This window comes from Lissotriton helveticus, chromosome 4_1, assembly GCF_964261635.1.
Source record: "Lissotriton helveticus chromosome 4_1, aLisHel1.1, whole genome shotgun sequence".
NCBI lineage: Eukaryota > Metazoa > Chordata > Amphibia > Caudata > Salamandridae > Lissotriton > Lissotriton helveticus.
Genome location: NC_136063.1, coordinates 1,602,987,964 through 1,603,003,670, shown reverse-complemented (window position 1 = coordinate 1,603,003,670; position 15,707 = coordinate 1,602,987,964). Strand labels below are relative to the sequence as shown.

Sequence of the window (15,707 nt, the reverse complement as noted above, 5' to 3'; positions counted from 1 at the left end):
ACTATCACAGAGAGGGGTCTATCTCTTGACTCGAAAGATTTCTTTGAGAAACGACAGCTAGCACACATCCGGACCCAACACTAGATGACAGGAATATGCACAGCATGTGTATCCACAGCCATGCATGCTTCGCACATATCATTATGCTTTAAACTTCAGAACAAAATACATGGACTAACAGAAAATTACACAGACCTCTGAAACACAAACTATAATTAACTATTTAATAAATCACGCTCACAAATTCGCCAATCCACAAAGAAGTACTTTCACTTAGGAATAGTCTACCTATTGCTTTCGAAATGCGCATTTTACAGTTATTTATTGCGTTGGATAACATACATAGTTCGGGTATGTGGACATTATTTTTGCCCCCACAAGAGAATCAAACAAAGATATACAAAAAAATATATTTCAATTGTTTTTTGTAACTGATTATTTTATTTTTTAAAACAGTCTAGTTACAAACATAAATGTTTCTCAGTTCTTAACTGAAGGTAAAATAAAAAAAAATCATGTATCAAACATCCATTATATTACAGCTTACTTTGAAGAGCCTTTTAAAAAAATATAGCCCTTCGTTTCTCCCTGGCAGCTCACAACAAAATAAGTGCACAGTGTAACTGTAGAAAGTCGCACAAAGGGTTAGGCATTAAAAATCTTCCCAAATGTTTTGTGTATTGCTTTTGAAAACGCATATTATGTTCAAACCAGCAATTTTTTTACAAGTCAGATTGCCTTCTCTTTACCACAAAGCCAATACCAAATGCTGATGAAGATTTAGAAATGCCAATAAAAAGGGGACTTAAAACTGAAGTTACAATACTTTAGAGGTTTAAATATAGTTTCTCTATGACAAAATATTTAACACTGTATTTATATTGTGTCTGGTGTGGACGTGAAGTTGTACCAGACTCTGTAAATGCATGTAATATGGAGAAATGTTAATAGAATATGGAGTGCATCCTCATAACGCTTAAAAAAACCAGGCCTTATATGCACTAGTCAATTTTTTTAGGCAGAAAGTTGCACGCTTCTCAGTTAAGTAAAGCCCTCCCTGTACAGAAGGAGCTTCAGGCGGAAGACCAATAAAATATACTCAAAGCATAATGGAAGGTAAACAAAACAAGCATCAATCGATATATGCAAGCATGGAAAAAAACGGCATCTAACAGCTTGAAGGCATAATTCAGGAACGGCAAAAAAGATATGGGTCCAATTCATGAGAACAAAATGTGCTTTAAGGAAGTTAAATGACATTTTTTGCATTTCGTCGTCAAACGTTTGTGCAAAAGTCTGGCTATGTTTGGGAAAGCCTGTGTATAAAATCATTAACAACTGGGTGGCTGAAGATTTTGAATTAAGTACAAATATCGAATAGGCGATGTGGATGGAGGAACAAAATGGAAATTAAAACAAAACCTAAAACAAACCTTAATATATTTAAACTGAATTAATTAAAATGTAAACATGGAAGACAGCACATTCCTTCCTAGTTAGATTAATAAAAAGGAATGATCCAAAGAAACAGTACGAGACGGAGTAGTCCTCGTGCTTATGTATCTGTAACAAAAAGCTGAAAAGGAAAAATACACATTTTTGCATATCATGATTGAAAATACTAGGTTATAAATCTTTTGAAATTGCACTGTTATTTGAAACACTTCCTAAAGAACACAACATCCTCCTTGCAAGTACAGCTTATCATCTAATGTCCCTTGCATGACTAATTTGGGGCCGGGGGAGGACCTTCTGGGATTAATGAAATAAAGAAGGCAGTGATGAAGGTCCAAGCTGAAGCAAGAATTCCAGGCTGTTGTTCTGCCGGTGTGTCTTCAACAGCATCTTCCCCACTCTCATCGTCAAGTCCATCATCCATTAGGCGCTCCTGTAAAATACAAAGGGATTGCTTTGAGAATGGCTTCATTCAGTGAACACTGAACTTAAAAAACAGAAAAAAACCTACAAAGCCAACAGGGTTGGATTTTACACATGCACACATACACAACATTCAAACAGGTGAAATGTTATGTTATCGTAGCTTGTAGAGCGCGACAGCTGCCCCAGCAAAGGGGCGTCCCGGCACTAACACAGGAAAGACTGACAAAGCAAGAGGCAGGCAAGGACTAGGATGCAGGGAAAAGATAGGTATTAATGGCCTTTCTGAATGCAAAATAATTATCAAGGCCACAAATCTGCACAGGGAGTGAGTTCCAAAGGGTGGAGACTCTACGGGTCAGGGGAACCACCACCAAGTGCTGACCCTGTGAGCGGAGAGACTGTGTAGGGGCATATGGCAACAGGAGATCAACCAGGATGGGAGGAGTGGCCAGCTTCAAAACCTTAATGGCAATACATAAGGTTTTGAATTCAATGCGCCTGGCCACAGGTAACCAGTGCAGACGGCATTTGGCACAGAGCAAAATTTGAGCAGACCTAAGAGTGTTCAAGCAGCTGCATTCTGTGCCCTTTGCAACCTCGAGACCTCCGCCTTATTGGACCCTAGATAGAGGGAACAGGCATAGTCAAGTCTCGACAGAACCATCGCCTGAATGATGAACTGGCGCGTGGATGCGTCAAAAAAACCTAACAGGGGTCTTAGCCCCTGGAGGAGTCCAAAACAGGTCCCTGCCATTTTTTTTGTTTAGACTCAATAGCTTAAAGAAGAGTCTAGCCAAACCCCTTAAGTTTTTTACTGCCGGTTTAGGGGAAGGGGGTTTACCTAGGCTAGTTGGCCACCAGAGAGTACTCCACGGATCATGGTCCCTACCTACTAACAGTACCTCTGACTTGTTGGAATTCAGTTGGAGGCAGTTGCTGTTCATCCACTCGGCCACTGCCGCAAGGTCGCCCTAAAACTTAATGGCGTCTAGCTCGTTGTTATTAGAGAGTGCCACCACCAACTTAGTATCGTCGGCGTAGGAGACCATGGTCAAACCCCTGCTGCTGGCTACTGCCGCTAACGGTTGAACATAGATATTAAATAACAGGGGACTAAAGGAGGAGCCCTGTGGCACCCCTTATTTAACCCCTTCTACGCTCATGACGAGCTCAGCTCGTCATGAGCGTAACCTGCGCTATGCGGATGACGAGCTGAGCTCGTCATGTAACGCGGGATTTTTAAAATCGCAGCGCGCAGCGGGAAAACCGCTAGCGCGCATGCGGTTAACTGGATGTTCGCCAGAAGTAAACGGGGGGGCAGTTACCGTAAATGACCTCTCATGGAGAAATGAGCCAAGCCACTCCAAAGCCAAGCCCGTAATTCCAGCCTCCGCAAGACGTCTCAGCAGTATATCATGCAACACTATATCAAACGCGGCGCTCAGATCTAACAAGATCAGTGCCTACGTTTGACCCTCATCCATTGCTGACCAGAGATGTTCTGTAACAGCTAGGAGAGCTGACTCTGTGCTGTGGCCTGGCCTAAAACCATTCTGAGAGGGGCCCAGTATGTTATTAGCGGCCAGAAACCCCGATAGAAAGGAGTTAACATAATCCTCTGTGATCTTGGCCGCCCAGGGTAGCAAGGAAGTAGGGCGGTAGTTTTCTGGTTTGGCTGGGATGAGCGAAGGTTTCTTGAGTAACTGAATTACTTTAGCCTGTTTCCAGGCCCTGGGCACAGTAGCGGTCACGAGGAACCCATTTATCACCTGATTCAGGTAAGGTAGAATTGTCGACAACACTTTCTTAAATTGGTCTGGTTTAAGCGGGTTGACGGGGGATCCTGACTTGATCCTACAGCAGAGAGCAGACAGCTGATCAGTCGTGATCGGCGGAAAGGTGTGGAGGATATTAACCTGTTGACAGCAGCTAGCCTCCTGCACGTTACTATGAGTGGTCGGAAAGGACCTATAAATGTCATCCACCTTTTTCACGAAAAAGATGGCTAGGTCCTCAGATAGGTATGCTGGTAGACCATCACACAGATAACCATGCACGCACACATGCACTGTACACACAAACAGACTGAGAACGAAACCTCGACCATCAGAGAGGCATCAATGCACAAACACACCGCAACTAACCTACTGGCACCCATGTACTAAGACTACCAGAAATGCAGCAGTCCGTAGAATTACAGCCAACCCAGTCTGTAGAGTAGCAGTTCATGGTTCATTAAACCGGTCACCATTTTCACGGCTTCATCAGTTTCCAGCATACCTAGGTCTTTTTACTCAGAAGACTCATACAATAGTCCAAGTTGGAGGTGTTCCACGTGATTTAGTAACATGGGTGCTCCCCAGCACAACACACAAGTATGATCAAGGTTCACTCAAAGTGAATCTCCTATCAACTGGTCACTTTCATCTTTTAGGAAGCATTTTGCTTCACTATTCTACCTCAATCGGTTAAGTTGGGTCAAGAAGGTAATGAAGGAAATAGACACGGATATTTTCTGCTTTGGAGCTCATTGGAGGCATGAGCATATGGCGTTGAAGACGTTTCTGACAGTAGTTATCTTCGAAGACTGCTGACTGGTCAGGTGAATCTGGCCTTATAAAGTTCTACTTCAAAGCAAATATGCGTATGGCAATAATATTTAATCAACTGGGGAAAATCAGAATGGACACTTCAGCTGTAACAAAAGAATGTACTTTTTACTAGCTACGGTGATGTGGTCTACGGGAGGGCTCGGACTTCTCCCTACGTATATATTTTTAGGTTGAGCCTGGACAGCGTATTTGCTGCTCTGCGAGGCATGCTGTATTCTCAGTATGGAGAAACTTCACCCTCTCTCCGCCCATATTTATCATTGGCTTGTGTGATTGTCCTTGGTAAATGCTAGTTTCTGATTTGTTAATAGGCTTGGTATTCCCTCCTTGGTACCGCCTTGTCTTCATTTGGAACCTCCCATGGCACCACCCGCTGTTGCGTGTGTTGTTGCTCAGTAGGCTTTAATTACAGCCTTCAAGCACTATTTTGTTAAATGCTTTTCACCTGCCTGCAAACAGGCAGGACGCACTCTCTTGTAAGGCTTCATTTATTGTTCCCATAGCACGGCAAGCTACAGAGGCGGCTGCGCCTTTGGTTTATTTGTGACGCCGAACACGGCCGAACGTTTAAAAAAAATATTTATTAACTTTTGTTTTAAAAATCGCCGCTTGCGGCGCTTTCACGTTAATGGCGGCCAGGCCCCTTTCTTTAGACGAGCCCCATCTAGGGAAATGGGAATGGCTGTCATTGAAGTGAAAGCGCTGCACGAGGCACTTTTGCACACAACCATTTGCAATGCAATAAGAATCACATTTTCGACTTTAGTAAATGCAAGACCTATTGCATTGCAAATGCTTTTTTTAATTGATTGCAGTTGCTAGTCTCTACAAGAGGATATTTTTGCCTCAAGCTGGTGCTTTCAAAAGCATTACTGGGGTATCATATCTTATTTTGTAGTGATGTACTTTGGTGTAAAAGGGTAACGGCAGGGCATTAAGTGGGCCGGGTCTGTCCGGGTCTGAGCACCAGCAGTTATTTTCAGGGGACCTCGAAACGGGTCTTTATCAGGCTCTATTTTTGGGCCTTGCAAAGGTAGTCCGTTTTCAGTTTCTTTAATTGGACTGCAGAGTAAGAGCATGCACATCGCTCACTACTGAAAAGTGGAGACGTCATGCCAGGTGAGCCGCATTGTAGGGGAAGGAAATGCTTTAAAGAGAGCGATTTTCTCTCAGGATTTCCCTTATCTTTTTGCAGCGCTGCAGCAGCAACATCATTGTGGGATGATTAGGAGAGAGACGACCAGGCGCACAACGCCCATTGCCCCGGGCTGAGACAGCTTCCAGGGCACAAGCACACACACACACACACACACACACACACACACAGCCGCACCCGAGTACTTCACAGGTCTTTGAAAAGACCATTTTCTTGTAAATGAGGCTCTGTTGTTTTTCACACCTTTTTTAGAGCCCCTGCCTATTGCTGGAAGAATTAGCCTCACCCGCAATTTGGCTCTAGTTGCGCCTCTGGAGACGACCACAGGTAGCCAACTCCAGCACGGCCCTGCTCTGACCTTTTACAGTGTCTTGTTTTAGTGCTACGAAAACACACGCTTTGCCTGGCTCACTTAGTTCTCACACCACCTCTTTAATATGAAGATAGTAGCGTTGGAATTACCTTTATATTTCTATACTGTGCGTCACATGGAAATATAGAAGGGCAGGTTCTCACCACCACAAATTAGCTGTTTGGTATACTCTCTCAAATGTAAGAACTACAGGTAATCAGTATATGTCAGTCACGGCCAATTTAGAGCAGTGTTCCTATATAGAAATGGACAAAAGGTTATGTTTCTGAATTTGCGTCTTACCCTGAAAAGTTGGTTGACATTTCTTTGTTTAAAACACCACCAGAGAAGGGTGGTGAGCTATGGTCCACAAAGAGCAACTGAAAGCTTTCTTGTTCTTTATCAGAAACATCTGCCTGTCAATGGTTATCACCAGCCTTTTCGGCCCATTAAGAGGCTGGGTGGATGAGTATAATATGGGGTGTTTAGGATCGGGCGGAGGGTGCACGGAAAGAAGGAAGGATAGGTGAATAAAGGGCGAGTTGCTGGATGGATAGATGGATGAATGTATGGATGGATGAATGGGTGGGTGCATGGACCAGCACTTAGGATAGGCGGGTGGGATGATAGATGCTTAGGATAGGTTCTGGGACAGATGAATGTATGGATGTATGGGCATATCGATGGATGGATGGATGGATGGATGGATGGATGGATGGCACACGGCTTAGGATAGGCGGTAGGCTGATAGATGCTTAGGATAGGTCCAGGGACACATGTATGTATGTATGTATGTGTGGATGGATGGCTGGCTCGGTGGATGAATGAATGGATGGGTAGATGGATGGATGGATGGAAGGATGAACGGACCAGTACTTAGAATAGGCGGGTGGGCTGATAGATGCTTAGGATAGGTGCAGGGACAAATGTATATAGGTAGCAATGTACGGATGGATTGAAAGATGGTTGGATGGTTGGATGGTGCAGTGCTTAGGGTGGATGGATGCAGGGCTTTAAGTGGCCGGGTCTGAGCATTGCCAGTTATTTTCAGGGGGCCTCGAAACGGGTCTCTATAGGGCTCTATTTTCAGGCCTCGCAAAGGAAGTCAGTTTTTTTTTTAAATTGGACTGCAGTGAGAGCATGCACATCGATGTGCGCATGCTCATTTTGCTCACTAATGAGAAGTGGAGACGCCATGCTAGGTGAGCTGCGTTGTAGGAGGAAGGGAAATCCTTTAAAGAGAGTGTTTTCCAAAGGTAGGATAATTGGAGAGGATTTTCCGAAGCACACAATGCTAGTTATCTTGATGTAGACCACGCCCCTACTTGGATAGGTCACACTCCTTTAAGAGGTTTGCCCCGCCACTTTTAGAGCACCCCCAGTTTTTTTTTTCCCACTTAAAGCCCTGGGTAACGGGGCTGCATTAAGAATACGTCTCCTATGAGAAAAGACCGGGATGGACTTGGCAGGAATTAGTGGGAAATTAAGCATGACGCAAAGTATAGTAAATGCTGATAAGAAACTACGGCGTGATGAAGCCTACTTTCCATGTCAAAGTATTCAATAACTACAACTGGATACAAGCGTTTTCCTTCTCTTCATAGGTTACACCAACTAAGAGATTTAATTGTGATAATTCTATGCTTGGGGGAGCTGTATTTTATTGAATCAACCTTCGAATTCACTGGCCAACTGATTTCACATTTTTGTGACCACAAATAAATGCTTACTTCACATTTTACCAAAAACTGCAGATTACATAGGGGCGTGGCCAACTGCCAATCAAGATGGTCACATCCTAAAGCAGCTCCCGCCCTTCACTGGCTTTACCTCCTACATATCAACATAATCATCCATCCTTGGGCTGAGCGATCTCTGTGATCGAGACCTATTTCAAGTAAGGAACCTACAGAGCTGTCTCGAGTGCCAATGAGCTGCTTCATAGAGATGGATGGTGACATGGCCTGTATGGAGGGGCGGCCCGGCCTCGCTTCTGATCTCTACCATGGCGGCCGGTGAAAGCCCACCTTGAAACTGCTGAATTTGGTGACCCCTTACAGCGACGCCCCACAGTAGCCGAGAGAACTCTTCCTCAATACTGCCCTACCAGGTAGGAGCCACCAACGCCCTGGTGGATGCTCGCAGACCAGGAGCAGTGCAGTGCAGCAGAGCCCCTGTGCCAAGCAAAGCACTTATGCCAGTGGGGCCGGCCATGCTAGTGAGACGTGTGAGGGCGGAACAGTTGTACTGAACCCGGACGCTGGCGACAGCCATGGGGAATGCCTGCAGCGCTACTGCAGCCTGCATTAAGAAGTGGAGTAGCGGGCCGCGACGGAGCAGTAGACTGAGTGACCAACTGTCACATCCACAGGGCTCCCTGGGTGGTGTGGTTGCGGTGAGCTGCGCCAGTAAGCAACACAGGGGGCACAGAGTATACAAACAGAGCTTCCATTTACCTCCCTGCAAGAGTGACCCGCCAGGCCTGCACTAAGCCATATCTTGTGTTGTGCCACAACACAAGATATACCATATCTTGTGTTGTGGCAGGGGATTCATAACTGGGCAATTAATCTGGGGCTGAGATGCCTGTTGCAGGGGATTGGAACAAATCTGACTTTCTTTGGAATTGAATTGAGAGCCTCTTTTGAAACATATCAGCTGCTCTTATCAATGTGAATTTGAGGTCCTTCTTCATGCTTACATTAACGGTCCACAGGCTTCCCTGATTAGTGTGAGAACGGAAATACCAAGGTCCATACCAAGATGGCCGCCGAGTAGGAGCTCTCCCCTGTAGCTCCCGGGTTAGGAACTACCTAAATCAGTAGATATCCCTTCTTTACCCGGCCATTCGCCTTCAACCTTCAAACAACTCAACTCCTCTCACATCTGACTATGACTGCAGTGTGTGTTACCTTTCGGAGATTACCTCGGACGACTAGACACTTGTTCAGTCTGCCTGCCTAGCCGCTCCCCCCCTAGAAATGGGTCTCCGAACTGGATTAGTAACGACTCCATTTCCCCCAGATGCACGGATGCGGGGCTGTTCCACCGGCAGCCACGCCGATCCATAGGTGGCAGAGTTTCCCCTAGGCTGGGCGTGCCTCCTCTTGTCGCCTTCTCAGCAGCATCGCTGGTGCTGTGAAACCTCGAAGTGTTTGCCTCGGTCGGATGCCTGGTTGATTGGACGACGGAGCTCTGTGAACCGATCTACGACCTGCCGCCGAGCAACACCTGGCCTTGCTGGACCTGGGCCCTCCCACCACTCCGACCGCTGCCACGTCCTTTCCTGGTGGTTTGGCTGCCTTACTTTCGCGGTGCTTGATGGAGCACCGTGATCTGATCTGCGCCTGGCCTTCGCGCAGCCCCAGACATTGCAACCTTTATCTGCACCCTGCTACCGTGCTACACCCACAATTGCTGGATCATGCCGGCCGGGACCTGAACGGCGTCACACCGCCAAACAACCCCCCTCACCGATGGCCCCCCCATCTGTCTTGATCGCCTATACCACCGGCGGCCGCCCTTTAAGATGATGACGATACGCCAATTTGAAGATGGCGACTTGCCAACAGCTTTCACTCTGCAAGATGGTGAACCCCATGGCACTATAGGGAGACCAGGGTGAGTGACCTCTCTCTCCCCCGCCCTTCTGTCCTCCCCTACAACTAACACGATCTACCTCGAAGCACCACAATGAGCTGGTGATGAATCAGACGCCCCCAAAGGGCCTCCCTTCTTGTTTGTTTTGAACCTCCGAACAGCCCCCAACACCGATGACACGCAGGCTTCCTCTCCTACCATGATCATCAACCCCACCAAAAGGCTGTTCCTGAAGTTGCGTCGATCCACCAGTTATTCACGGCTGAAGATGCCGATCGCCAGTGTCTCTCCAGTGAGGCCAGAGTTTGCAAATTTCCGGATTGGCTTCAGACACAGAGAATGGGCTCTGGTTTCAGGGATCCCAGCACTGTTTCCCTGGTCCTATCCGGACTGGTTACAGCTATGGAGTACTGGCGTTGGTTTCAGGGATCCCTGTCCTGTTTTCCCAGGTCAGCTCTTTGTGTGAATTCTTCAGACTTTGGAACTGTCCCTTCCTCCTCTCCACCCACCACTCGTGTCCTGGGGGTAAGCTCAAATACGATGCGGACGGAACTCTCCAGAAATACCTGGACCGGTGCTTTTTGATGGAGGTATGACGATGCCCCCCCTGCCGATTCCAAAACTGTTTTGTACCTACTGCGGAGCCCAATCAACCTTGGCTGATGCCCGGTGGAACTGTTCTTTTCAGCTATAGAGGAGTCTGGCTCTGATTCACCCCCTTGGCTGTCACCTACCCAGCCGGACATCTGACATTGTTTTTCTCGTGCCCCGCTGTCCCCCCCCCCCCTCCTCCCTCCGTTATTCGTTGATCTAATTGCTGCAAGTATGTAACCTGTAACGCACTGATCCTTATGTAAAGCACTCTGATACCTCCGGGTCTAGCTAGCGCTACATAAAACTTTATAAATAAAATAAAGAAGTCTGGGGGCTCGCTTGGGAACATCGGAAGCTGTCATTGTGATTACCTACCCGTGTCTCTGGTGCCGCAGTACCTGGATCCTAAAGGGGATTGAGCGGCGAGAAACCAGACAGGCTGCTGGGGACAGCTTTGGAAGCCCCCGGCTGGCAGCGGTGCGTACTGCAGACACCCCCTCTTCCCCTAGTTTTACCAGTCGATGCTGTTGGCCCAGCAGATTGTCACTGACCTACTACTCCACAATGACTGGAGGCAAGGATCCCTCACACGTCATGACATATTGGAGGCAATACAGGGAGTACGCACCTCCCTGGAGGCCAGAATCGACTGTTGCGACAGAGGTCGCGCTAGTGAGAGCTGACCTGCGCAAAAGGGGTACCCACCTGAAAGATCTGGAGGACTCTACTGCCACAATCAAGGTTGGCATGACATAACTATGGGGAGAGGTGTTGGCATAACGACTAGGGCGGTCGCCCTTAAATCTGGGGAATCAGGTTTGAGTCGCGGCAAGGACGCGCAACAATCTGTGATTCTGGGCAAATCACTTAATCTCCCCATGCCTAACAAAAATGAATGTGTCCTCATGTAGCACAACTGGTGCTCGTGTAAAGCGTTCTGATACTGGATACCTTTGGGGCGAGTTCGAACTGTATAAAACTCCGTAAAAAAAATAAAACACTAAAGACTCAAGCTAGCAAGCTTCGGGCCACAACCAAGACCCTGCAGTCTAGGTTGGAAGACTATGAAGCCGGGTCGATACTCAACAATATTCGTATATTCAGAGTGCTGGAACGCTCGAGGGACTGGCAGTTGACCCGTTTGTTGAGGACCTCCTCCTAAAAATGTTGCAAACACGTGGCTTCTCCAAGTACCTCTCTGTATTCAAGCTCATTGTGTTCCCAACATGCCACTGCGTCCAGGAGCTCCCCCTCATCTGATCATAGCCAGAATATTCAATTTCTGAGATTCTACAAACGGGTCGCAGTGCCACTCACTTATTAAAATTCTACCATTACTTTGTTTCCAAATTTCATTCTCCACATACAAAGACTGCATTGCAGCTTTCTAGAAGTTAAGAGGGCTTTAAGAGATTGTGAAATAAAATGCTAAATGATTTTGCATGCAAGGCTGCGAGTGGTTGCTTAAGGGAAGATGCAGTACTTCATGATAACACAGGACACCAGAGGTTGTCTTGAGGGATGGAGGACAGCTAGATGACCGAAGCATCAATCGCACCCTGGACAGCAGCACCGAAATGTTGACGAGTTGGGGCAACAGACTGACTATAGGAGTCAGCGGGACCAAAGCAGTTTTCCAAGGATGGATACGACCTAAGGATTTACATGCTGTTAAAGCCAAGTGGCTACTCCTGGAGTAACTTCAGATTGCTTGTGAATGAACTTCACGGGCTGGTCGCCATGACCACTCCCCCAAAATTGGGGTGGTGCTGAATCTCTGTGTATGCTGCAGCTGTTGGGTAGGATAGGGAAAAGATGGCGTGTGAGGCAGAGTGGACTTAGTAAACACTTGCTTTTTATTTGGGGAGGCGAACAGGGAGCATTTTAGTATTGGCTTAAGCCACCTCTAGTTAAGCATGTTATGTGGGGTCCAAAGGTGCTTTGCAGAGTTGCAGAGATGGGCAGGTTCAGGTCCATTATGCAGGGAGGCAAGGAAGGGGGTGTTTTGTTTTGTTTCTTCTGATATTTCCCCATGTTAAATGTGCAGCACACTTATCGACACAGCCTAGGCTTTCTCTCATGAGCCCTACCTGCGACATCTGTCTCTGCCCTTGGCAGAGCGTACTGGCCTACTAACCCTGTAACTCAACACACACTTAGGTCTCGGATAGCACCTGCTGTCAAACTATTGTCCTGGAATGTCAATAGTCTAGGAGACAAGCTTGAAAGAGGGGAAGAATTACGATCTCTTAAGAGGTATGCTCCAGATATTGCTCTCCTTCAGGATACACATCTCCAGTGCAATACCTATTAGGCTTTGGACCAGTGGGGAAATAAAATGGTGGTTCATGCTTGGTACACCATGGGATCTAGAGGGGAGAGCATACAGATGCCCTAACTTTCCAAGTCCAGAACACCTGGGTGGATCGTCATGGGATATATGGAGCGCTTTCTGGTAGATGGGAGGGACCCACACATAATTTTTAGGTCTTGCCTAGGCAGCGCATGAGCTGTCTCGACGAGAGATGATGTATACAATATAGTGGGGGAAGCTCCGCCCACTTTCCGCCCATCTTTGTCATTGGCTTAGGTCAGTAAATGCTGGCTTCAGATTGGTTTAAAGCGTGTTAGTCCATCCTCATGATGATTATATCGTCATTTGTATCCTTCCAAGGCTACTGGCCCCTTTACTCCCCGCACATTCTTCTGGCGTGCACGCGATGACGTGCTTTGTTCCTGCCCGGTGTTCCGTAGTTTTCAGCTTCCCGTCTATAAGAGCTCCCCACCGCGTGTGGGCGCATGCCCATCATGCAACGTAACCACATTCTGCACTTTGTCTTCAATACGATTCTGGCATTTTTCAGTGCGCATGCGTGCCATTGAGCGCATGCGCATTGTCATTTAATTTGAAACTCCCAGCGGCGGCGGTACCGGTGATCGTGGAGAGTTGAAGGGGAATCACAGGCCCGTTCGTTGGTTGTGTTGCATATTCAGGATGAGCAAGGCACAGCAGCTGCGGAGAGGTACCCTGGCAGAGCAAGAGAGGTCTGGGGCAGGGACACGCCCATCCTGCTGTTCTAAGGCGCTTGGTTCACTTTACTTTATTATTGTAGCTTTAGGGGAGGAGGGGGCGTATACAGTAACTTTGGAGGGGAAAGTCATGGACACCCCATCGGTCGATCCCCACCACAATTATCAAGAATCCCAGCCGCGGGACTCCTCGTGTTGCTGTTCCAGCTATTGACAACAGTGTGCTATCAATCCCAAAGTGCTGTGAGCAGCTGAGACACTTATCTCCGTCCTTTGTCAGTGGCATGGCACCTCCTTTTGTGCCAGCTAGTCCTTCTTCTGCGTCGGTGTCGCGCTGCAGATTTCCTGGACATCCATCCTTGCCTGGTTCCCATCCCTCCCTGGATGGACCCAGCTGGTGTGTCACATGATCCGCGTTCACCACCACCCGCAGCAGCTGTAGGATCGCCATGTCGGTGCACTACAGAGGAGTAGAAGGGTGCGTGTAACTTACTTCTGTGCATGTCAGTTGACACTATTACAAGCGTAAATCTCAGGGGTCGTGGGCTCGGGGTCTCCATTACTACTGTTCGTGTCTCTGATCTCCAGTGGCAATGATCTTGTCTTCCATTCCCAGTGTTCTCCCTGCCAAATAACACTTGTCTCCCTGCCCCAGTGGTCGTGTTTCTGTCTCCCTGTCACAATATTCATCCCTTCGAGGCTCCAATGGATAATAAAGGGCAGTATTTCTCTCAGCTCCTTCCTGCAACAGAAATATTAGATAGCGATCCTTTATCATTATCTGCATACAGCAGTCGGAGCACGGGGTATATGCCTCCAGGAGAAAAGATAGCTGGAGAAATACTGCCCTTTATTATCCATTGGTGCCTAGAAGGTATTGGACTCTCATATTAAATCCTTATTTTTGAGGTTTAATCCACGAGTCTATCGAAGATTCCGTGGTACAGGGAGGTAGAGAAATATACCCCCTGCCTTGAACTAAGATACAATCCAATTGTGGACTAGAAACTCCTTGGAAGATTTTAAGTGCAGACCAAGATTTGAATTTGGGGAGATATTGTATTTTCCTGACGAAGGAGGCGGTCGAATAATAGTACCCATTGAAACGCAATGATCTGATGATGAAGCCCACCCTACATCCTTGAGGACAACTGTTACACTAAACAAATGATGAGAGAAAAAGTCATTCCTATGTGTAATGATTTTTGTCAGATTTGTGTGGTGCTTTCATGACTAGAAATAACTTTCTTGCTTGTTCTCCCATACTGTACTATTAGGTTTCTGCTTAGTAACTATTTTTAAGAATCTGTTTTTATGAATTATTGTGGACTGTAAAAATTGGACAATATATGGACATCTGTATGATTTTCTCAATTGCCCTGTTTTTAGAAATTGTAGAATTCATTCTGCTGTATAACATTTCTGTGTTTTTAACACCCTGCATGCGGCACGAATTTTCCCGCTGTGCGGGTGATTTACATAGTGGGCGGGATTCGGACGGCCGGGGGCCGTCGTCCGCACACGCCCACCGTGACGCATGACGGCCGGGGGCCGTCATGAGCAAGCAAAGGGTTAATGTATGGATAATAAGTATGCAATATTCAATTGACCCATTTTAGTTTTTGGGGGATTCATGGTTACCCGTTGTTGATGTTTTGGTGAAAAAAAATTCTCTTTTGAGTATGAATGTGGTGTGATCGTAGCTACCCAAATGGGATTGTTTTTGCGACTTTGGATGCTCAGTATCTAAAACTCACTGACTTTTCTTGGTGAGATAATGGCAACAAAAAAAACGGCCTTACAAGTCCATAAACACAGTTGACAGCTGAGAAATGGCCTAAAGAGAACCCACATCAGAAAGGTCAAAACTAAAATTTAGATCACAGTGGGGCATGACAAAGAGCACGGGAGGAAACATTTGCCAGTCCCTTCAGAACTTTCATAATTGTAGGTGAATTTGAAGATGGATGGCTGGTTCAGGAGGCAGAGTAATGATAGCAGGCTGCTATGCATTCCTTGAGAGTGCCCTGCACGCAGCAAGTGTGCAAATCCGAGAAAATAAGACACTCAAGCCCTCAAGGGATCTATGTCCTTTTCAGCACGCCAAATGATTAATCCGTTCCCACTCTTGGAACAGGCTGATTTGGTGGAGAGACGATAAGCAGTTAAGATCATGCTGAGCAAATCTGGTGGCAGCTGGAAGGAGCTTAATCTCCAGGCATTTTAGGTGGAACCTGCCCCTCTAACTGAAAGAGGAATAGCACCCTGAGAGGTAAAACTAGAGGGCAAGAAGGAGGACGCAGGGAGAGGTGCATACGTGCCACACCCTCCTTGGCCAGTCTCTTATGATGTAGACTACTTACACTGGGTTGATGTGGACCCTTATCAGAACTTGATGAAATATGGGAGGAAATGTAAAATGAAGTGGAAAGTTCCACTTCAAATGAATACATCCACTTAAGCTTCTTGCAACAGATACTGG

The 15,707-nt window shown here is 46.8% G+C and overlaps 1 protein-coding gene across 1 annotated transcript in view; it reads right to left on the bottom strand.

Annotated features, from left to right (window-relative positions):
• Window positions 1–421: 421 nt before the first annotated feature.
• HERPUD2 (HERPUD family member 2) overlaps window positions 422–15,707 on the bottom strand; it is a 196,490-nt gene continuing 181,204 nt past the window's right edge. The window contains exon 9 of the mRNA XM_078688226.1: window positions 422–1,888. Coding sequence (XP_078544352.1) covers window positions 1,727–1,888 — 162 coding nt within the window. The 3' untranslated portion in view covers window positions 422–1,726. The remainder of the gene's footprint in view (window positions 1,889–15,707) is intronic.